We start from the raw sequence: 24,092 nt of genomic DNA, 5'->3' as shown, positions 1-24,092 counted from the left end.
AACTGTTTCTGCCATTGACTTGCTGTCGAAATTCACTTGAGTGTCTTGCACAGTTCATGTACAGGTTTTTTAACAATTGAATGTATAGAACCCAGGGGTTTGGATCACACTGACAGCTACAGCAGGCCCTGTGTTATTTTCTGTTGATGTTGGGATTATCTCTGTGTTTGGAAACTCTGAGTACATAAACTGAAATAGTCCCCTGAAAGTCCAGGATTATAGGTAAATAATTTTTTTTCAGTGAACCTTGTTCAAATGTCACAGGTTTGTAATGATGTATAAAGTTTCATATTACTTTTGATGGTGTGATGATGGATTGTGTCTGTAAAGGACTAGATGACTGTAGCAACAGACTCAGCAGGTTGTATTTTAATCTTGTTTTGTGTTGCGGTAACTTCAGGACACATCAGTGATTTAAAATTTCTGTGACTGCAGACATTTAAGTACGTTCAAAATAACAGCATTGGTGGTGTGTACAAATGTGTTTCCCAGCCGATTCATGCATCCTCTTAATGTAATGTGAGCCTAACTCCAACCAGTCAGCTCTGTGTTACTGATCAATGATCTGATGTCTAAACAGGCTCAGCTGCAGTTTGTGCCTCTCAAGTACTGTCATGTTACATCTGAACAACGAGCTCATCAATACTTTGTGTTTTTGCTGTTTGGGACAAACCGTGACTCTTTGATCACCACCTGCCTCTGTTGTGCAGGTGTTTTCAGAGACGAGAACATAATAACCTGATTTCCAAGTTGGGACTTGTTTTCTGGTCCCGGGATGGAACAGCTCTCCTCAGTAGATTTGTATGAAATGAGCACACAGCAGTAGTGGTATCTGTCTGCAGTACTGTTGCTGTCTTCTGTTTTTACACACACTAACTGAAACATGTTTGCATCCAACTAAAAGCAGATGAGTGTCATGTCATGAAATGTTAGTCCAGTCTAAATGTTGCTTTGAGATGAGTTTAATACTATGTCACAAAAATAAGCACCGACTTTACAGCTACCACCCAGGCTAACTTATAGCTAACACCTGTGGTAAAAACTCGAGATGCCTGCTGACAAAGGGCAAACAATCAGTTTTGTTGAGAAAGCTGTGGAGAAAGCGGGGAGGAGGTGGAGAGCTTTTTGTTGCACTGTTACAGTCCTCACTGGTTCTCCCAGTAAAATGTCTTGTTACTGTGAAACTCTTCCAGGAAACAAGTTTTCTGCTGAGTGAAGGAGCTGAGCACTTTGATGTTCCTGTTCAGTTTGCCATCTTTTTAGCTTGATAAAAGGCTTCATTTACCCAGAATTCATAGCAAATGAGTCCAGCTTGAGCTAGTCAAGAGCTAAACATCAACAGGAAGTATAGAAATCTGTTGGTTTGATCTGAGCCAGAGTTTATCTCTGTCACCCTGATGTTTTGGAAAATGATCCTGATCTCTGAGTCTGTTGTGATGGGAACACTGTAGACAAACGTTCTGAACTCTTCTGACTCTGCTTCACATTGTTGTGAGAATTCAGCTTCTTTCTGCATTTTCACTGGATTTTGTCTTTACTCTTTTGTTGTACTCTTGGGGTGCCCTCGAAGCTTTGTATAAGAGGCAACCTGTTGTGTTCTTTAGGGAAGAAGAAAGTACTGCTGAAAATCAGCGTATGGTGTCACGAGCAGAAGTCTCGAGTGGAGACTTGCTGATGTGGGTCAGGTTCATTGTAATTGGTGGACGACCTTGTGTATCTTCTGTCATTTATTTGGGTTTGATGAGTCTGCTGTTCAGGTGCACCAGCACTGGTTTATACTGTGCACCATTGACCTGTGTAAACCAGCAGGTCTGCTAGTTCCTCTGCTGTTTGAAAACTGTTGTGGCTGGGCTGGGTGCTCAAGAGATGCCAAGAGACCAGGACATGGTTAAATACAATTATCCATATAACAATAAACATAGAATTAGCCAGTAATCAAAATGTCTTGCAGCAAAATATGTTCAACTAAATGTTGCAGCTTTTCTTTGAGCCTTTAGCACATGTTCATTTTCCAGATTTGTGTTTGTTTGGAAGTAGATTATGGCTTTATTTATTTTTGCCACTGAGAATCCTGTCTGTGCTCCAGACATTCAGAAAGAAACTGTTTAGATCTCACAGTGGATCTGGTTTAGATCCAGTTTATGAAAATACACAGACTTGTAATTAAGCTCAGGTGCTGATGAATCTCTTCCTGGTAGTTTTTTAAATTAACAAAGGGCATTTTAGAAAACAACAGCTATTGTTAGCAGCTTCTGTTGCTTTCTCCAGGTTTAAGTGTCTGACGTCAGCGGTAGCGGACGTCGCCCGCTGTACATAGTTAATGCTAATTATGTGACACTTGAGTCTGGTGGTTAATGTGCTGCTCTGCCAAAGATTGTCTGTGAGTGAAGATGCATCACTTCTCTCTCTGTTCTTGTAATATGTGGAACTCCTTAAGCTCTGAGTTGTGAATCAGGAGCTTGGTTATTTGGATCAGTTACTTTGTGAAGTGGGAATGTTCCAGCGGTTTCTGTGTCACAACAGTCAGTGTCAAACAATAGCCAGTATTGAGCTGTTTATAACTGTATTAAGATGCTCATGTTGAGAGCTGAACTTAGACAGCCATTCATGTTGACCTGTATATTGACTGTACAATTCTTTTGTTATTTATGTAAATAATGTGCCTTTTAAGCTGAGAGCTGCTAGAAGAAATTTCATTGTGCTATGCATAATGACAATAAAGATTCTTGACTCTTGATTTGACTTGATTCAGACTTTATGTTGGATTCAGATCCATTAAAGTCCTGAAGAACCTTTCCTTCTAACCACCTGGTGTCACCCTGCAGGTATAGCTGATCACCATGGCGACGGAAATCAGCTCGCCGCAGCGCTTCTTCCACATGCCGCGGTTCCAGCACCAGGCCCCTCGACAGGTGTTCTACAAGAGGCCAGACTTTGCTCAGCAGCAGGCCATGCAGCAGCTCACCTTCGATGGGAAACGAATGAGGAAGGCAGTGAACCGTAAGACCATCGACTACAACCCCTCTGTCATCAGATACCTGCAGGTAGTACACATGTTGAAACTTTAATATTTATTTCTTTATCAACATAGCCTGTGTCTGTTGAGACTGTGTTCTCAGTGTGTCACAGAGCAGCCACTCAGTTTGTTTCCTCTGCAGAACCGTCTGTGGCAGCGAGACCATCGAGACTTCAGAGCCATCCAGCCCGACGCAGGATTTTATAATGACGTGAGTCCACACACAGGCACTGGTTTGTGGTTTCCCATGCTACATCCCTGCCACTGCCACCAGGAGTCTCATTCCTGAATCCTACACAGCAGTTTTCTTGTTGACAGCAGTTTCAGTAAGAGTGAGCGCTGGCCCAGTTAAGTGTTGTAATGTAGAGCTAGTCACTGTTATACTTGTAAAGAGGCAGGACAGTTGCACAGACTCAGACTGAACCGAGCCTGAAACATTTACAGAGTGTCCCCGAGACCGATGTGAAGGGCGAGATAATCTGGATCTGAGCCACCAGTAAATGATCTAGAACAGTTAGTCCTTTAATCGGTCGGCTGAACGATGTGCAGCCATTTTCATATTTTGTTAGGTTTGCGCAGTGTTAAGGGACAAATACCAAACGGTCACTGTTCCAACAGTATTTATTTATTTGTGCTTGTTCACATATGATTATAAATGTAGAAAACTGAAGCATTTTGATATTTTCTGTAGAGCTCTCTGTTCTGATGTTTTATCAGCAAAGAGATGAATCAGTCGACTGATAATAAATGTCTGATTAATTACCAATAAGAAATAATGGCTTTACTTGCTCTGCTGGCCCAGACCCTTTGTGTTTGTGCTGTGAGACGAGTGTGTGTTAATACAAACCCTGTGTGCTGCAGCTGGTCCCTCCTGTGGGCATGTTGAGCAACCCGATGAACGCCGTCACCACCAAGTTTGTCCGAACCTCCACCAACAAAGTCAAGTGTCCTGTGTTTGTCATAAGGGTGAGCAGCCGCGTTGCTTCTTGTCTGTTTTGCCTGTCGACTTCCAGTTTTGTGGACTGTATTTGTAATCTGCTGTTTGAATTCACCTGACTGATGCTACTACCAATACTTGTATTTAAATAAGGATTCTTTAAATATATTTTCAAAGGCCAGTGTTTGAGGTCTGCAGCGTCTGAGACGTTTCACATTGTTAAACAAACCTCATGTGGACAGACTCAGTAATGGTCCTGTGTTTCCTCTGCAGTGGACTCCTGAAGGCCGCCGCCTGGTCACCGGAGCCTCCAGTGGAGAGTTCACTCTTTGGAACGGACTCACCTTCAACTTTGAGACCATTTTACAGGTAAACATCCGTGTGTGCATGTGTCACTTGGTGCACTGTGCTCCACCCTCCGTCTGCTGCCTTCAGCAGTCTGTAGCTCCAACATAATTTACAAACCACTTCTCCAGCTCTGCGTTATATACGTAGCTGCATGACACCATCAGGATGTGTTCAGTGATTCCAGTGTCCCAGATGTGAGGACCAGGTTGTTTGTTTTGTGTTGGCCCAGGAAGCTGTGATGCACATGGTTCACTGTTTTTGATGTGTTACCTGATGTGAGACAGTAAATGACAGATACTTTGGTAATAAAGATTGTCACTGGTTTTAGCCTCAGTTCATTTCTGTGACGTCTGAGTTACGTCACCTTGTCCTTTTGTGTTCAGTGTTATGTGTCCTGTTCCACTTGTTAAATCAAATGCTGTGTGGCACACGAAGCCTGATGTTTAGACACAGAAGTAAAAGCTCTCCCTCCTGATCACCCCTGCAGGCCCACGACAGTCCGGTCCGAGCAATGACCTGGTCTCACAACGACATGTGGATGCTGACGGCGGACCACGGCGGCTACGTGAAGTACTGGCAGTCCAACATGAACAACGTCAAGATGTTCCAGGCTCACAAGGAGGCCATTAGAGAAGCCAGGTTTATACCCAATCTACCATTTTCTGTAGTTAAGCCGAGTCTGTGCTGCTCAGTGTCAGCACTGCAGTGCCCCCGTACAGCCACGTGGGGGCACTGCCTCACCTTTCGCCACATGTTGTTGTTGTTGTGGTTGATTAATGACAGATGTAAGTGTGTGCTGTTGCAACACTGCAGTGATCTGTTGTTGATATTCTACCTGATGTGGCTGATGAGCTGTTTATCTGTTGATTGTGCTGAATAAAGTCAAAAACCATTTATTCTAACTGGTTGGGGTAGGCCCAGTGGTGTGGGTGGAGAGGAGGGGCTTTCATTCTGAACAATAAAGTCTTAGCAGGGATCAATAAAATGAATAAAGAAGCACACAGTCACGCTGCGGCTGGTCTGAAGCTCAGCCAACAGGCAGCTGCAGATGTTGTAAATAAAGGTTTCACTTCCACATGTGCACCTTAAACACCATGGCCCTGAGAGTAAACATCCATCCTGTTTTTGTTAAAGTGGGAAATATCCTCATGTGTAGTCCAAAAACACTGAAGCCTACACTTCCCATAATGCACCTGGATAGCATCAGTCACCTGAGCCTCCCTGCACACTCCACACCTGCAGCCTGTTTCACAGACTAGATGTAGGGACAGGTCTGAGATCCAGTTCTGTTTTTTTATTTTTAATTGATGTTTTTTCATTTTGCTTACCTGCATCAGTTAGGCTCTGCAGCCAAAAAGACCCTACAGGTGGGGACACACCAGACGACTGTTCAGCTGTTGGTGAACCAGATTTGGACGTGATGACTGATCAGACCCACTTGGACCGAGTCTGGGTCAGTCGGGGTCTACCGTCAGCAAATGAGTTTGTGTGACACCTCTCCAGGTGCAGTCCTCGGAGGCCTTTTAAGTATGATTGATATCAATGGCTGAGGGCGTCACTTACCTACTCTCAGCCAGGTGTTACCGCACAGTAGTCAAGCGTGTTGTCCACTGTGTTTGTGCAGTCGTACGGTGGGTGCTGTCAAACACTAAATCTGCACAGGTTGGTGGCAACAGTTGTGTAGTGTCTGTCCAGTCTGTAGGTTTCAGCCAGTCATGTGTCTCCCCATCATTACTGGATTGTTCCCTTGCGATCCCTCATGTTTACTCTCTCTTTCCTGGCTGACGTCTGTAGAGACAGCCAGGAAACAGACCGATCAGGTACGCAAACGTGGGATAACTCAGAGACACTGTTGTCAACAGACATGGCAGTGCAAATGTTTCGAAGTCAACAAAACAGCTGCAGAGTGATGTTAGTGAGTGATACTGGTGCAGGACAGGTTAATGAATCTGAGCCCTACCAGCCTTCATCTCAGCACAGGGTCCATGGGTTAGTGTGGTACCTCAGTGTCAGGCTGTCTGCCCTCTGCTCCAGCAACGTTAGCCATCCTGTTGATAATGTCAATAGAAGAGGACTTTCAAATACTAGCTTGTTTATTACACAAATCAAATATTTATTACTGAGTAAAACTAAAATGTGTGTTCACTTTTTAAAAAAAGTAAAACTACTTAGATCCACAGAAAAGGATTCGGGTTCTGCGTCAGACATCAGGCTGGTTGGAGATGATCCAGCTCTGATCAGAACCGATCACGGTGCAGCCACTTTGCTTCTGTCTGATTGATTTGACCTCACATTAACAGGCAACACCAGCTGCAAGACTGCAGGGCATGATGGGAAATGTCCGGGTCTCCCCTGATTTAGGGGTGATTGGTATAGATGTTGGATCAATAACACGATGCTTTATAGAAACTTTAATTGGAGACATTTAGTTCGGATCAGTCAGATTTTGCTCAATGAAGGTTGATTGTGTCAGTACAATAAATATTGAGCTGAAAGGTTCAGGTTATAGCTCCTGTTTCTGCTCTACTGATCGACCTATCTATCGGCAGAGTCAGTAGGACGGTCGGCTGACCCCGTGTTTAAAGCCGTGAACAGCAGGCCTGTGCGATTCCGACAGGTGGAGTTTTGCTTTGTAACTGGGTGAACTGGCCCTTTAAGTCATTTTCTGATTGACAGGAAGTGATGTGAGATGTCTCGATGTTATTGCAGCTTTGAGGTTTGTTAAACCAAACTGAGTGTGAGGATCAGTTCACTATCACCATAGAAACTGTTCTGTCAGAGCCTGTCCTCCGGGATTTCACTGTCAGACAGCACAGCAAACGTGTCACAACAGTATAGACAACCTACTCCAACTCATAACTAACACCCGTGTTTCCATGGTAACGGTCAGTGACCTCTGCTGACGGACAGGTGAACCATGGCCCATAGCTTGTTGTTCAGGTGAGGGGGGTGAAGAGTGTTGATTGTCTGTTGTGGTGCTATTACAGACCCTACTGACTCATTTCAGTAAAGCGTCCTGTAACTGGTAATTCATTTTCTGTTGAGTGTTCCAGTCCAGTTGTTGGCTCAGCAGTACTTTTTAGTTTGGAAAATCTTAGTTTACCCAGAATTCATAGCAGATGAGCCCAGCTTCAGCCAGTCAGCAGCTCTGTTCCACCGATACATGTAGACGTTTGAAGTCGAAGTTCAATCTGGGCCGCAGTCTCAGTTTGTCTTTGTGAAACCAGCTCCTGACGAGGACGGTTCACTGTTTAATCTGAGCGCCTCCTGGTCGGTCTGAGCCGACGGCCAGCAGCTGCAGGGCTTCTGTCATGTGATGTGGTCATGTCGATAGTTTGATTCTCTTGGACTGAACGCCACCTCTCAGGATGAGTGGAACCGGCCATTACTGCCCAGCGGTATCACAATCACTTTGCATTTAGACTTTGTCTCAGTTTGTTATTCACTTACTGGCTTTTCCATCATTTTCAGCCACGTCCCCTGGTCTTCATCATAAACCTTTCTGTGGTCGACCTTTTCTGCAGCTACTAAACACAGAGAGCTTTACTCCGCTAAACTGATACTGTCAGTACCAGCCTTGGGTGTTGTAGTGGAACCGGTGGCAGACCAAGTTTCACATCATTTACTACAGTAAGAGTGATAACACTATAAAAGGACTGCATTACACCTCATATGCAACTAATTGTTTTCTTTATCAGTAGGTTCATTATTAATCATTTTGTCAATAAAATGTCAGTGAATAGTGAAAATGCCCGATGTAGTTTCCCAGTGAGGTCTTCAGATGTCTCTTTGCTTTGACCAACAGTCAGAAAACCAAAAAACACTTTGCTGCAACATATGACAAACCACCTGAGTCTCTTGTGAGAAGCTGGAAATGTCTGAAAATGATAAACATTTGTTTATCACAGTAGTTGTTGATTAATTCACATTTTCAGCTTCAGAATATAAATGTAGTGCAGTAACAATTACAGGATTCCCTCAGAACTGTAGTACAATTATAAAAACAAGAAAATAAAAGCAAGTTCCTCAGAATAATACTTGAGTAAACATACTTCACCTTTTTTGTCCAACAGCTTCTCTTGTTCTGTCCTCTACGCACATGGCCAAAAGTTTCTTTATGAAGCTGCTTTGTGGACACAAACTGAACCTGGAACATTAAAATATCGCTTCAGGGCATCTACATACTTTGTCCTTCGTACTTGTACTAAAGCTGTCGTGGCCTTTGACATTAAACAGTCAGTAAAGGTATTACAGGCTGTTTATACTGAGCACATGAGCAGCTTCTGAACACAACTCGTTTTAGCCCAGTGCCACTTTTATGCACTTCTGAAGTTCCTGAACACGTAAGCCAATTTCAACATAATGTTAATATTTGCTGCAGGCATCTGAAGCCATAAGTGTTTAAGTGTGGTCGAACTGAACTGACGGAGCGTGTGAATGTACATGTTGTGTTCCACTGTGTGTTTATGTTGTCACAGTCTGGGTCCAGCAGGTGGAGACATTTACACTTTAACAGCAGTTGATCAGGACTCAGTCACATGTTATTGATCCTCACTGAGGTCGTAGAGTTGCAACACAGCATCTGAACCTTAAAGTCAGTCGGGTCAAAGTTAATTTAAATGTAAAATGGAAGACTTTATTGATCCACAAGTCTAAATGTGTTACAGCAGCACAGGAACAGACAGGCAGAATTAGATCGAGCAAAAGGGGACAAAAAATATAAATCTACTCATTAAACAAATTAAATCTATTCAAGTACAACAATAGTGAGTAAATAAGAAGCTGCAACCCAGTGTTGTACATACATGTGTTTAATGTAAGGACAATGTGCGAGCACGGTGCCGCCTGTCTTCCTGTTTTAACTTGGACATTTTAGATAATAAATATGTTCTTATTCTCAGAAACAGAGCTCAGATAACTAATGGATCAATTGATTAACTGATCAGCAGTAAAAGAGTCTGCAGCTAGTTTGATAATTGTTTTTGTCATTTTTCAAGCAAACGACAAAATCAAAGGCAAAACATGAGACAAAGACATTGCCTTGGAGACATTTTGACATGTCACACACCAACCGATTAATCGACTGATTATGGTTTGGCTCCGATCAGAACCTGAAAAACATAATAATTCAGTGTTACAAACAAGTGTAAATGTTCTTTGTACCTCAAAGTGGCGTCTGCATTTGTCTGAAACATTGTTTGTTCAGTTTGTTGTGATGTGAACCAAACACATCAAATCACAGTTGATTATCAGAAACAGTTTGCAGTTAATTTAGCATCTATGAACAGTTGTCTTATCTTTGTTATAAATTAAAAAGCAGGAAATCTGCACATGTGAGAAGCTGAGTCCATGAATAATGATTTAAGCATTTTTATCATTTAGGTCCATTAACTAACTGTTAAACGGAGCAGCAGCTCTGTTATTTGTACCGTCATAAACCAGCTCAAACAACCCGGACCCATCGCGTGTTTTGCTTTACAACGTGGTTTTTGGTTTAAAACTAGTGGTAGATTTCTTGGTGGACTAGTTGTTGAGCTATGTGTTTGGTGCTGGAGCTGTGAACTGGCTTTGTGTCGAGCGGCCTCACTGAGAACAGGTGGTGTGTTAGCAGCAGGTCCTGAGACGTGTGCACCGGTACAGGAGCTCCGAGCTGGACTCTGACAGCAGGTAACACGCCTGTGCAGACCCTCATGATGGTCAGGTGTTTGGTCCTACTGCTGGAGTCTGGATTACTTCATAGTGCCGGACTCTCAGCCCGTGGAAAACCTGGTTCAATTAGAACCCAAACAGGGGGAAACTCCTGCTGGGTCCCGGAGTCCTGGGTCGACACCGACGTGTTTAAACGGTGAACATGGACCGACTCCAAGGAGCAGCCTTGTATAAAACATGGCTGTTTTTCACTCAGCACACGCACACAGCACCTTGAACTAGACGTGGTTGTTTTTGAGCTTCTGTCCGTCGACTGAAGAATAAGCAGCTGTTGTCAGTGGCAGTGACAGGCAGATAAAGGTCAAGGTCTGTTCGCCTGGGTTCTGTGATGTTCAGCTGAATCTCTGGGTTTAAGTTTGTTTAGGGGGACAAGCGGTACATTTGAAGATGTCGCCTTGGACTCTGGCAAACTGGAGGCATCACTAGGTTCTGACATGATGCAGCCAATCGATAGTGAGGAAATGAGAGAGCGAGGATTTAGCTGCATCTTGACCCGGTTCACAGGCCTGTGTCTAGTTACCTCAGTTATGACATGAACAGTGCAGAGGTCCGCCGTCTCCTGGTAGCGCCACTACGCTCCTAACACTTTCATAGTAGAAGTAATACTGATGAAGTACTTATTTTTCGTAGGGTAACAGCTTCACTATTGGTTATTTGTCCCACTAGCTTGTTTACTGTCAGAAAGCTGAAATATTCCCCAAAGCCAGAGATGATGTGCTGTTTGTTTAAACTGACCAGAGGCTTCATCACATTGTCGCTTTTAAAACTTGAAAAATGACTCTAAGGATGAATTAGTTATGACCTGGTCACTGGAACACATGAACATGAACTGTGTTCCAGTGGTGTGCAGGTGGTTCCTCTCTTTTATTTTTTATTGAGTTACTTGTTTGTTTGACAGTTTCACTGTGTAGGTGTACATCTGATCAGAGAGTCTAAGGCCTGACCCATTTCTCCCCCTTGCCCCTGTCACTCAGCCATACCCCTGCGTTTTGCACGTTCATGTGTAGCGGGAGCCTCCCGACCCTCTTTTGGATGGAGGGGTAGGGCTGAGTGGTCGGGCTGCACAGCCCTTCACACGGACAGTTGCCAGAGGCAGACTACAGACAGAGTGGTACGAGACTAACTACAGCAACAGTTAGCTGTAATTGGCACTACACTCCTCAGACAAATCCACCGCCTGGTGTCAAAAACATTCCCATCCTTCCATTCTATTGTTTGCTGTTGAAAGTCACAGAGTGATGCTTAAAGACCGGGCAAACGGAATCACCACGGCTGAAGACGGGCACTGTGAGATTCAAGGTTTGTGTTAACAACTCATCCCATCTGTTTACTTAAACATCAGCATTAACTGTCGATGATGCAAAGAGGTCTTGAAGGGTCATCCCAGTTCACAGGGGAGAGTTCACCCACTGTAACTCTGTTTTGAGGGTTAACTCCAAAACGAGGGGTAGGGGGAAAACAGGAAATGGGGTTGGGCCTAACACTCCAGTCAAAGTTGTTCAGTGTTGGTTTCATTTGTGTCAAGAAAACTCTGTTCTGCAAAGCGGAGTCTTTCACTGAGAAAGATCAAAAGTGGTCAGAACCTGTGCCGTTCTGCCTGCTGCTCTCGACTCCTTCCCTGTTACACTGTTGGAACACGTTGCGTCGTCTGCTGCCTGTGAGGTGCCGTGATATTTCCTGCTGGGAATGCCGCTGTTGAGTCTTGTGTCGGCTCCTCGTCAGAGTTGGGACTTGGTTCAGACCACATGAGACTCCAGTTCCGCCTGCTGACTCGCTTCTCGTCTTGTCCAGTTTCTCTCCAACAGACAACAAGTTTGCCACCTGCTCCGATGATGGCACGGTCCGGATCTGGGACTTCCTGCGCTGCCACGAGGAGAGGATCCTCCGAGGTACACATCTTGTTTCTCACACTGACGACTTTGTTTCCAGACTTTTGAAATGTAATGGAAGAAAAAATAGAAGAGTAGAGCAAGCTGTGCAAAGGACAGACATAAGGTTTGGCTGTGTGACGTTAACTTAGCCAGGAGCTGAGTAATCACCAACAATGTAGAGTTTGCAGCACAAACACACATCCTGTATCTTTGTTACAAACATGGTCAGTGTCCAGGTATATGACAGTTGTTTCTCCATGAATTCTGTTTATGGAATAATAATGCATTGTTTTGTCCAACAAACAATGAAAAACCTAAAGAGATTCAGTTAGTAATAATAGAAACAACTGTGCTGAGACATACAGCCATGTGACAGGAAATAAGAAGGAAGAGCCAGTAGAAGATAATGGGAATCACTGTCATATATGTTACTGGTTATGTGAATGTGTGCACAGGTCATGGCGCTGATGTGAAGTGTGTCGACTGGCATCCCACTAAAGGCCTGGTGGTCTCTGGCAGTAAGGACAGCCAGCAGCCAATCAAGTTCTGGGACCCAAAGACCGGACAGAGTCTGGCTACACTGTGAGTCCATCAGGAAACTAAAGCCACTCAGAGATGCACCAGAAACCGGCCAACTACACTGCTAACTAACTCCACGCAGTGTGAACAAATCACTGTGTCCTTAAAGGACACAGCCGAGCCGAGTTTGTCTGTGTTTGTTATTCCCCACCAACCCCATCCAGAGACCAGCACCACCAGTGAACGTGGTGTCCTCACTGTAATGTGTGTGAGTCCAGACCCTGGCCCAGCTTATCACTCTGTGCCATAAACCTCCACTGTTGTCCACCAGCTATTAATCCCCCCCAGTGAGCCACACTGCTGCACTGCGGGGGGGTTCCTCCTCAGGAAACATGGGAGGCTGTCTGTTTCCAACACACAGCTCCAGCACGTTGCCCTGTGCAGCGTGAAGAGCTGGTGTAGTGTTACCAAGGCAGAGACCAGTGTCTTCCTTTCTGATGTAAATTATTTATACAAGTTTTAGCCATCCTGTTGGTCCCTGTGACTCCACACACAGATGTTATTGTTTCTTTTTTGTTGTAGCCATCCTGTTGGTCCCTGTGACTCCGCACACGGTTGTTATTGTTTCTTTTTTGTTACTGCATGTGTGAAATTAAGGTTAAAACAATAAACCCAGTCCGACCCTCTCTGTCTCCTCAGTCACGCTCACAAGAACACAGTGATGGAGGTGAAGTGGAACCTGAATGGTAACTGGCTGCTGACAGCTTCACGTGACCACCTGTGCAAACTGTTTGACATCAGAAACCTGAAGGAGGAGCTGCAGGTGTTCAGAGGACACAAGAAGGAGGCCACAGGTGAGTCTGAGCAGAGCTACCTGTCCACAGGTGGCTCAGAGATCTGGATTCACCTGGAGGCACTGAATGCATGTCAACAGTCCTTGAAAGGTCCTGGAGAACAAACTGGCCATAAGTTTGCTGATATAAAATTTAGCTGGAGTTGCTTTGAGAAGATGTTTCTGTCATTTGGCATCTTTTACTTCACTTTGATACTTGAGAGAATTTTTTTTTTTTACATAAACATAATCACACAACATTTTGGACTCGAATGTGTGTCTAAAAGTGGCCGAGACATGAAATTATCACTGCATTTCATTCACTTAAATCCTGATTTCTACTAAAAAAAAATGGAATTGTCTTTTCATGGTCAGAACTTAGACATTTTGACAATTGTATTGTTTGGCTTCTAATTTCCAACCTGAAGACGAAAAATGTCAGGAGAACACTGGTTTTATCTGTCAGTGAGGCAGATTTTTACATTTTCAACCAAACGTCTTTACATGTTGTTGTTAACCAGGGTGAAGCCCCACTGAGGTTAACAGCCTCTTTTTCAGGGGAGCCCTGGTGAGATGGAGGCACCACAAATTCCACACAATAAAACACACACGATACTAAACCTGACAACAGCGTATAGAATCTGCAGTAAACCACACAGACAGTGCAGTTGACAGTATCGGTTCGGTTACTGATCCCAAGCTGGTTAATGTAATGTCCCTCTGCAAACTGTTCCAAGTGTCTGGAGCAGAGAACGCAGAGCTTTCTTTGCATCTCTGTCTGAAATGCAGAAACATGACAATGAAGCTTCATTTTCTCACACATTGTGTGCACCATAGCCTGAGCAGTACTGGACGTTCATACAGGAACAGCATCCAGCTGGAGGATATTCTGCTGCGGTGCTAGTTCAGACACATAACCAGCTAATGAAAGGGTTAACAAGCCTGGATTTCTGACTTAGAAATCAGCTGCTGTGGAGGTTTGCTGCTGACTTAGAAATCAGCTGCTGTGGAGGTGGAGGTTTGCTGTAGACATGTAGTGTCTGTTTACTGCTGCTCTCGTTTTTCGTCAATTCTGTTAAATGAGACTTAAAACTAAACCGACGCTGCAACATGGTGGAACATCGTCCTAGGACATGTGAGATAGACCAGACAAATGATGGTGATGCTGGTGCTGTCTTGTGGATCTAAACTGCTGCTCTGTTTCTGTCTTGTTTCTTACTGGTTCTGTCCCCAGCGGTGGCGTGGCATCCCGTTCACGAAGGCCTGTTCGCCAGTGGAGGTTCTGATGGCTCGCTGCTCTTCTGGCACACCGGGTAATAACGCCAAACCCGAGCACAGTCACTAAGACCTGATGTTGCTATGCTCAGAGACAAACCGTCACCACGCTGCTATCTGTAGGACTTTCTCTGAGTCCACTAGTTTCTTACTTGTTTACCTGGGTCACATGTTTCTCTTACTGTGGTTTGTGTCAGGGTGGAGAAGGAGGTTGGAGGGATGGAGATGGCTCATGAGGGGATGATCTGGAGTCTGGCCTGGCACCCGCTGGGACACATCCTGTGCTCGGGCTCCAACGACCACACCAGGTACAAACACAACATATATATACAGCAGTTGTGTAACGCATATACACAGTATATGTATATAATATACACAAAATACTGAAACACTAGGCATTTATACAACAAACATGGACCAGATACATATATTTACAAATAACTGAATTTTATACGGACACACGCCATCATAAATACAGTATACACTCGATACATTTACATTGTGTATACATGGACAGTTCAGCACGAACATTAGGTTTTATCACCGTACAGGAGAAGATGTCAGTGTCGCAGCTGTGTGTAACACATTGAACAAAACACTGAAAACACATCACATGGACCGAGCGTTCCCCAACGCCTCATGCGCCGCAGAAACAAACGAGTCAGACTCTTGATGGTTGACACTTTATTTAAAATCTTCGGCCCTGGTTTAATTTCTCAGTAAATTCTGGACGAGGAATCGACCCGGTGATAAGATGAGAGACCGGTACAACCTGAACCTGCTGCCGGGGTTGTCGGAGGACGGCGTGGAGTACGGTGAGCCACAAAAACAAAAACACGCAGTTGCCTGTGACTTTGTTTATTCGCAGCTGATCATTGCGACTGTGTTTCAGATGACGTGGAACCGAACAGCATGGCCGCCATCCCTGGTATGGGGATCCCCGAGCAGCTGAAGGCCGCCATGGAGCAAGAGCAGAGCAGTAAGTCTCATCCTGGAAAGTTCTGGAACTCACACAGGGGCAGTCTGCAGATTTCCAGACTTCAGTGGGAGAAACTGGAAAGATTTTCCATAGTTTTTCACAGGTTTGTAGAGTTTTCTGGTTGGTTTCACCCAGCCCAGTCAAAACAGTAGGGAGAACCATCAGGAGCAAATTGAGGAGGACACCGACAGACAGACACCAAATTCATGGTCCTGGGAAGTTATACGTCCTGGAGATTTTATATCAGGGCCCTCTATAGTCACATTTTCATATTTGGAGACAAGACCATGTAAAAAGCAAATAAGCATAGTTGGCAGACAACATTTAAGTTTTTACACTTGGATTCTTTGCAGGTTTTTGCTGATTTGTGTTTCTGTGGTTCTCATGTTTGTTTTTGTGAGTTTACATTTTAACTTAGTTCAGACTAAAGGCAGATGAGCAGTACACGGACGCTGGCTTGTCTTTAACAGTTTATTAGCTTTATTTGACTGTTTCTGGTGATTTTGATATGATATTTATTTAGATTATATTTTGTGTTGGTAACAGATCCTTTAAAGGTTTTAGTGTCTTTAATCCTATGTTTATAAGTTTCCGTAGAGTTTAGAGCCATTTACTGAAGAAAATCTAAATTTCAAACATAAACAATATTTTGAGAAAAACTGTTTCATTAGAATAAGGTTGATATTTGGGGGCAAAATTATTTTAAGAATTTAGAATTTTACAAAAAATGATTTTGCTTTCTGGGTTCAAATTATTTTGCTGACCCGGGTGTCTCTCAAGGATCAGTATTAGTCCCCTGATATTTACTCTTCATAATTAATTATTCATGAGCTCAGAACTGCAGTGTCTGTTTTATGCAGATGACACTTTATAACATCTCCCAATGCAAACACACTTGAACCTGTTGACTGAAACCTTCCTGCATCATTTGTTTGATTATCACCACAAATGTAAACCTACAGAGTGCCAGGTATGACTCAGGTGTGCCTGTTGTCTCTAGGTAAAGAGGCGGCTCCTGATGTGGAGATGTCCATCCCTGGTCTGGACTGGGGCATGGATGAGGTCATGGGTAAAGACGCCAAGAAGGTCCCTCAGAAGAAAGTGCCGTATGCCAAACCGATCCCAGCACAGTTCCAACAGGTAAAACCATCCTCGCCAAGCAGTGTTAACAAAAACTGTGACCAAAAATATTCATTGATGACCTATTTTTCAGGATGAAAATGAAACTAAATAAAAAGCAACATTTGATAACAAGAACTATGATGAAATGGTTTATAGTTTTTCATCAATGAATAAAAGAAATAAACAATAATGTGAAAGACAGACGAATGTACCTGAAGTAACAACGACCCGCCACATCTGTGGAGTCACAAACTGTAGTGAAACCGTTTCCTTCTCCGGCCATAATCTCTTTGGTTCAGGAGTTGAATTAGCCGCTGCATGTGTTTCTCTGCTGTCTTACATTCAGTAGCCTTCTGTCTCCAGCGTTAAAGCTTCCTGGAAGAAACAGGTTCATGAATCATATTCATTTTTAACTGTATTACACAGGTGGGCTTTTTTTTTCCTTCACAGACAACTTATTGTACCAACACACAAATGAAAGGGTTATAATGAATGAAAGTACAGTAAAAATAATAATAATAAAATGACATAAAATCACCTTGTAGAGTCCAGAAGAGTTCAGCTTCCTCAGTAGATGTTTTCACTGATGACCTTTCTTGACAGTACTATCAGTGTTCAGATCTAAGCTCAGAGTCGAACACTGTACCCAGGTATTGATAAGTTTGTAAAATTTGTACATCTTCACCATGTATGGTACTAGTTGTCGGTTTGATACCGCCCTTCCTGAAATCTATAATAAGTTCCTTTGTTTCAGTCACATTTAAATCAAGGCAATTGTCGTCACACCATTTAACAAGTTCAGGGAGAGCACAGCCATGGTCAGATTGGTGGCCCCGAGGAAGGGAGGTCTGCTGAAGTCAGTCTGTTAAAAGGTTTAATATAACAGTAAAGTCAGATCAGGTAACCTAAAATTAGAAGCCAATCTCAGTTAAGATGTGTGGCTGCATCTTGTTAAAAGCACAACTAAAGCCTCACGTGTGATTCTGGTTGTTCCCAATGTCTGTACACTCTGTCCAGGGTGAAGATATTCATCCTGGACAGATATCAAGTTATTCATCTACAGTCCAGGCAATTGCGCACACAAACCGCTGGGACGTGCTAGGAAAACGCAGCATCGCGGCACATGGAGTGGCAGGATAGTGTACCATGAACCACTGTCGATGGAGATGTAATGATAATGCTCCTTCCCAGTCGGAGATCTGTTGTGTTGCTGCGTGTCAGTTCCAGGATTAATGTGGACAGTCGCCCATAAGTCATCTCTAAATGCAGAGAGTCACTGTTTTAAAGTTATCTGATGATTTATCGTCGCCTCTGAACCCAGTGAAGAGGATTTTAGTCAAAGTGTGAGGACTTCTGCAGAGCAGAGCGACACTGTGGGAATGAAACACTGTTTGCCACAAACTTCACAATAGATGGGAACAACACGTGTAACCATGGTAACCGTACACAACTGGAACAAAGAAGATGTAGCCACAGTAAATATTAAAGATACAGTTTAAAAATGACAAACTAGACTGAGGTGAATTTAGTTTTTGACTAAAATTTGACTAAAACTAATATGCATTTTGTCAAAAGACTAAGACAAAAGCAAAATCAAATTGAGGTGCCAGAATTAACACTGTCCCTGAGCCCTGATGTACACCCAAATGTTACCAAACCACAAAGCTGCTGGTGAACATAATCGATGTCCTACACATCCTCAGCTCTGCTAGTTGTAACGAATCAGTGCTGCAGAAACAGTACAAGCTGTGTTGTTGACTGTGGACTCCTTCACCTCTGCAGGCTTGGGCAGAGAATAAAGTTCCCATGATGCCGCCCTCCGCAGATCTGTCCAAAGACAGGAAGGTGGAGCAGAAGGTGGAATTGAAGAAGAAAACTCAGGCGGAGATCGAGCAGGAGATGGCGGCTCTGCAGTACACCAACCCCATGCTCTTGGAGGTGAGAGGCTGCTGTGGCCACTCGGGCTCACTAGTTAAGTTCGACACATATTCTCAGTTGTCAAGTTTGTAAATTATTTATGATTTTACATTTTTGGTCTTTTGTATTTTACTCTTGGTAACTTTTAATGTCTCTGTCTTGCCTGAAGTGCTCCTCTGCACTGTCCAAACTTCAAATTGAAAATGTGGAGTAAAACTTTTAATGTCTCCAGAGGGGCAGTTTGGCCTGCAGACAGCAGTTGATAATTAGAATACCCCCCCCCCCCCTGCAACCTTCAGTTAAAATGTAGATCCAGCCTCCACCAACGGGAAACTCTCATCTAAACACATTGGTTTTTTTGGTTCTTGTGCAGCAAATGAAGATGGACCGAATGAACCAGATCAACACAGACGGCAACATGGGCCCCCCACAGGGTCAGGGCCCCATGCCCCCCTTCCCTGGCCCTGGTGGCCCCATGCCTCCTGGCCAGCAGGGCTTTCCTCCAAACATGCCTCCTCAGCAAATGCCCAACAATATGGGCCCCCCCATGGGCCCTGGAGGCATGCAACCTCCTTTCATGCCCCAAGGACAAATGGGACCGCCCACAGGACCCCAGCCTCACCAAGGGCCCCCTCAGGGCATGATGGGACCACCAGACATGCAAGGACCTCAAGGTATGCAGAGACATCCTGGCCCGCCAAGAAACATGGGCCCCCAAGGGCCTCATGGTATGGGACCCAGAGGGATGCAGGGTCCCCCTGGAGGGATGATGGGCCCCCCTCCTCGAGGAATTGGTCCAAGGGATCCTCAGGGGCCTCCATCTCAAGGGAACATGATGGGCCCCCAGGGTCCTATGCAGGGTGGTATGATGGGACCCCCACCCAGGACACATGGCAATATGCCAAATAACTATGGGATGGGCAACATGCAGGGGCCCCCAGGAGGGATGCATGGGCCTCCAGGAAATATGCAGGAGCCCCCAGGTAACATGCAGGGACCCCATGGAAATATGCAGGGCCCCCCAGGTAACATGCAGGGACCCCATGGAAACATGCAAGGACCCCATGGAAACATGCAGGGGCCTCCGTATATGCAGCACCAGGTGAGTCTGTGAGCAAAGACAGAGAACTCATCTGTAAAATATTTGAGGGATGTCTGACTCTTTGACATCAATGTCTCCAGGTCTGGTTTTTAAAGCACTGCATGAATGACTCCTAACTATGGTTTGGTCTCTGCAGGGCCAGAGCTCAGGGTCTATGATGCATGGCATGGGGCAGCAGGGGCCCAGCAACAAAGGTAAGAAAATGAATTTGTAGCTGAGTCTTATTTATAAGCAGAGGTTAAATCAGCCTCTGCTGATCCAGGCTCATGTGGTGTATGTCAGAGATGTGTTTTAGTCCTCTCCTGTTTCCCCTGTGTTTCTTATCATGGTTAAAACAAAAATGACAGTGGATCCAGCTGATCCTCTGACTTTTCTAATAGTGCCACCCTGAGGTTCACATTTGTGCTTTGGACTGCGATGAAATGTGGTTCAGACTTTCATGTTCCGCTCAGGATGAATTGTAATAGCTTTGGAGACTTATTTTAGTGGCATCACCAGGTCAGAGTTCTAATTCAGGTTTCTAGTGAACATGGGAAACTGTCTGGTCCCTTTAGTTTTGAACCTTTGTGTGTCTGTGCCAGCAGTGGCAGAACACAAGTTATAGTACAGTAACGTGCTAAATGAGGCAATTGCTGTAAGACAGTTTGTTCTGAATTACTGTCTGAAGTTTCTGATTTAAAGAACAAATAAAGATCTTGGATCTGTCCGGATGCTTGAACTTTCAGTACTAAACTATTTCTTTCTATCTAAGGAGACCCTCGGGGGCCCCCACCCAACCACCACATGGGACCTCCTGACCGGCAGGGTCCTGGAGGACCTGACCAGGCTTCTGGGCCTTACTGGGGGGACAACCAGCAGGGTCGACATGGACCACAGGACTTTGATGGAGGACAGGACTTCCACGGCAGAGGAGAGGAGGGCTGGAGACCAGGACCTGGACCAGGATATCAGGGAGGAGGAGGAGGGGGGAGACACAGGGGTGGAGGACACAGAGGAGCAGGAGGGAACGGGGGAAACTGGGGCCCTGAGGAGAGGTTCAGTGGAGGAGAGTTCAGAGGACGCAGAGACGACAGGTGAGATGCTGAAACTTGTGACGAGGACTAGTAGAGGCTGGGTGCTGAACCTGGTGACCTGGGTCTGGGTTTGTTAAGGGTCTCGGAGGCGTGGACAGGCAGAATAGTGCTGATGTAGCTGTTTCAATGCCCTTTGTTATCAGTCTGAAACTGGGGGAATGAATCCACAGGCTTCACTTGTATCTGCAGACAACTGCACAAATAAAGGCACAGCTGCTTCTCATTTACCAGTGCACCACAGACTGTAACAAGTGTGTAAAGATACTCCAAGTAGAAATACTGCATTCAAAATGTTACTGTAAAGCTTCATTTGCAGCTCAGTGGCCAATGGAGAGGAATCAGTAGTTTGACACACAGTGCACTGGGGTAAGAGGCCTAGACTCTGAGGTTTAACCAGGCCTGAACTGGACTCTGGTTTCAGGTTCAGAGGAGGAGGCCCTGGCCGGCCCGGAGGTCGAGGTTACATTGACGAGTATGGTGGTCAGGAGGAGGGCTTCGACAGCCCGGAGGAGATAGGCCGAGGCTGGGAAGGAGGAGGGCGAGGGAGGCCGCCTCGAGGAGGGGGTCCGCCCAGAGGAGGAGGTGAGGGGTGCTGACACACTTGAGTCTGCACCAGTCTTTATTTAAGCAGTAAAACAAACCAGTTTAACCTCTGAGTCACTTTTACTTTAGTTTGTATTTAAGATCAGATTATCCAAGCTTGACTAGAACACAGGTGAAAATTAAAGGAAGGTCTGTACAAATAAACAGTTGTAGTTGGAGTCTGGCTGCTGCTTCTGTCAGGTGAGACCTTACTGAGAGAAAGAAATAATAAACAATGTGTCTGATTCCTTTCACCTTCCTGGAAAACATCGTTACTGATCATTTCATTTCAGATGTCAGGAGGAGACAGATTAAATTCTCCCACCACAAACCACAGCACTGGATTTTTCAGACTCTTATTGTGGCAGTTCTGTTCTGGTCTTCCTGTCTGCAGGTCATGAAGGATATCGGGACGGACAGCAGATGCATGATGGGTCATCTCCAGCCGGTCGCGAGCGCTCATCGTCCCTGCAAGGGATGGACATGGCATCTCTCCCGCCCCGGAAGCGACCGTGGCAGGATGGCCCGGGAACTGGAGACCCCCGAGAGCGCGAGTCTCCCGGAACCGATGGAGGTGAAACAGTCAGGACGAGTTTTTAATAAAATGTCATCGAAACTCGGCAGCAAATTGTTTTTACTGTTACACAGGAAATATTTAAATCATCAGGAATCATGTATTGAACATTAGACTGAGTCTAAAGTTTAGATATTATAAACTTATATTTTATACAAATTAAAATCACTTTTTTCTATTTTATTAAAGTTTATTGAACTACATGTTCATAAGATTGTAAGAAAAAACATTTATAAAAAATATTATGCAAGTTGTACATTTGACATTTATTAACTACATTATATTTAGTGTTGACTAGTAATTTGTCTTATTTTTGACATATTTTCCTCAAATCATGTGACTGTTTTACATTTCAACATTTGGAAACACATATACTTTATAATCTTACACATAATAATCTATGTATCATAAGCATGTAACTGTGACACTGTGTGTATATATAATATTTAATACCATCACCTGATCTATTTAGTATATTGAGAATTTGTATGTAAACAAATCAAGACTTCAACAGAATAATTTAAAAATATGAAAATGAGTGAAACACACCTCAGACAGTTCACATTATAAATACATTTAATTTAGTAATATCCATATTTGTGTTTTCATATATAACATATATTTAGAATCCCCTGTTAATAATAGATACACATTTCATTTGTCAATGTAAAAACACATTTTAGTACTCTATACTGAACAATGTTGATTTCCATATTATAAACATGGCTATGATTGATCTTAACACCTATGTCGATGGTTTGGAAGATAAATCCAAACCCTGACACTGAGTCCTGCTCTCAAATTCAGATTAGATTTGGTCGGTTCTGGTGCAGGACTCTGCCCTGACACTCAGCTTTTGTGACACTCTTATTTTGGCAGGTGCATAAATAGGAAGTTGTGCACAGAAACATGTAGTTTGGGGTAACGATGCGAACGAAGCAGACCTCGGACCAGGTCCCTGACAGTGGGGCTCCTGATTTGTAAAAGCCTCTGAACACAAACATCTGAGACCATCTATGTCTCTGTGTGCAGGTCGCCCCCCTCAGAGGGAGGACGGGGGCTACGGTCCCTCTGGTCGAGGTGGACGAGGTGGCTGGGGTCCTGGAGGAGGACCTGGACCTGGATTAGGGCCCTGGAGAGGAGGACCAGGACCCAGAGGAGCACCAAGGGGGATAGGCCGGGGGCGGTAGTTCTGAAGAACCAAACCGCCATAAATTTTTCCTGCTCTGGTTGTCTCCCTGCTGGTCCATGTGCAGAGCTGTGACCAAGTCCAGGACCTGATAAACCAGATCCTGAAAGGTCTTCTGACAAACTTTTGGTCATGTGACACATTCAGATCTGCTGATTGGCCTGTACTGACTGGGACACCTGAGGGGACAGGTAGAGTCTGAATGGTGAAGTGCATCTGAAGCACAGGAACCTTTTACCGAGAATCATCACGCTGTCTTTTATTTCACATCACGTCTGTTTTTGTAAAAGATTTCTATGTTTGTGTTTTCACGACTCCACCGAGGTGGACAATAAAGATACACGCTTCTAACTCCAGCAGCACAGCTGTCACACGTTTGTCACTTAGTGGAAAGAACGACAACGCGTGGGCAAAAAACGCCGCAGGGCCGATGGGCATGTCTACATAAGTTTCGGGATCCTGTACTTTGTGTCTGATTCCATGTGGTTTGGGCCCACAACTTCTGTGACATGATGCTGAAACCACTTAGGTAACACCAGCCTTTGTAGGCTGGTTCAGAATGATGGGAGTGTGTTGTCACTGTCCCAGACTGTGCATGTGATTAGAAATAGTTGCTTAGGACACTTGAAGTCATTTGATTCAAATCAGTTCATATGTAGCCCAGAGACTTTCAGTCGGTCCACAGTGGCGTGTCTCTGTGTAGTCAGAAATACAAACAAACCTGCAGAGGTTTTCAGTGATTAATCTGTTCTCTGGCTTTGTTTTTCCACCTTTTCACATTTCTCCAGAGGCCTGTACCACGAAGCCAGATTAGCGGCTTATCAAGCTAACTTTGGGCTCAGCTCACGTTTGCCAGTACCACGAAGCAGGCTCAGTTAATCAGGGTGGTTCACCATGGTAACTGATGCTGCATGGCTGACTCACTCCAGAGCAGGTTAACTTCAGAGGATCAGGTCAGAACCTGTGAACAGCCTGAGCACTGAGCAGTCAGCTCACAGGAAACCAAGGGATCATTCTTCCTGCTGGATCCTGAGTACAATAAATATA

General features: G+C 44.5%; 1 protein-coding gene across 2 annotated transcripts in view; it reads left to right on the top strand.

Annotated features, from left to right (window-relative positions):
• wdr33 (WD repeat domain 33) overlaps window positions 1–23,401 on the top strand; it is a 24,614-nt gene extending 1,213 nt beyond the window's left edge. For both annotated transcript variants that reach the window (XM_020625231.1, XM_020625232.1), the window contains exons 2-21: window positions 2,826–3,044; window positions 3,159–3,227; window positions 3,878–3,982; window positions 4,227–4,322; window positions 4,789–4,940; window positions 11,802–11,899; window positions 12,337–12,463; window positions 13,100–13,254; window positions 14,467–14,545; window positions 14,705–14,815; window positions 15,228–15,322; window positions 15,400–15,486; window positions 16,487–16,626; window positions 18,391–18,546; window positions 18,899–19,627; window positions 19,764–19,821; window positions 20,379–20,700; window positions 21,122–21,282; window positions 21,677–21,856; window positions 22,889–23,401. In XM_020625231.1, coding sequence (XP_020480887.1) covers window positions 2,841–3,044; window positions 3,159–3,227; window positions 3,878–3,982; window positions 4,227–4,322; window positions 4,789–4,940; window positions 11,802–11,899; window positions 12,337–12,463; window positions 13,100–13,254; window positions 14,467–14,545; window positions 14,705–14,815; window positions 15,228–15,322; window positions 15,400–15,486; window positions 16,487–16,626; window positions 18,391–18,546; window positions 18,899–19,627; window positions 19,764–19,821; window positions 20,379–20,700; window positions 21,122–21,282; window positions 21,677–21,856; window positions 22,889–23,046 — 3,282 coding nt within the window. In that variant the 5' untranslated portion in view covers window positions 2,826–2,840 and the 3' untranslated portion in view covers window positions 23,047–23,401. The remainder of the gene's footprint in view (window positions 1–2,825; window positions 3,045–3,158; window positions 3,228–3,877; window positions 3,983–4,226; window positions 4,323–4,788; window positions 4,941–11,801; window positions 11,900–12,336; window positions 12,464–13,099; window positions 13,255–14,466; window positions 14,546–14,704; window positions 14,816–15,227; window positions 15,323–15,399; window positions 15,487–16,486; window positions 16,627–18,390; window positions 18,547–18,898; window positions 19,628–19,763; window positions 19,822–20,378; window positions 20,701–21,121; window positions 21,283–21,676; window positions 21,857–22,888) is intronic.
• The last annotated feature ends 691 nt before the right edge of the window (window positions 23,402–24,092 follow it).

Source organism: Monopterus albus, unplaced genomic scaffold (genome assembly GCF_001952655.1).
Source record: "Monopterus albus unplaced genomic scaffold, M_albus_1.0 scaffold350.1, whole genome shotgun sequence".
Lineage (NCBI taxonomy): Eukaryota > Metazoa > Chordata > Actinopteri > Synbranchiformes > Synbranchidae > Monopterus > Monopterus albus.
Note: the sequence above shows the minus strand (reverse complement) of the source record. Positions and strands in the feature narration are given on the sequence as shown.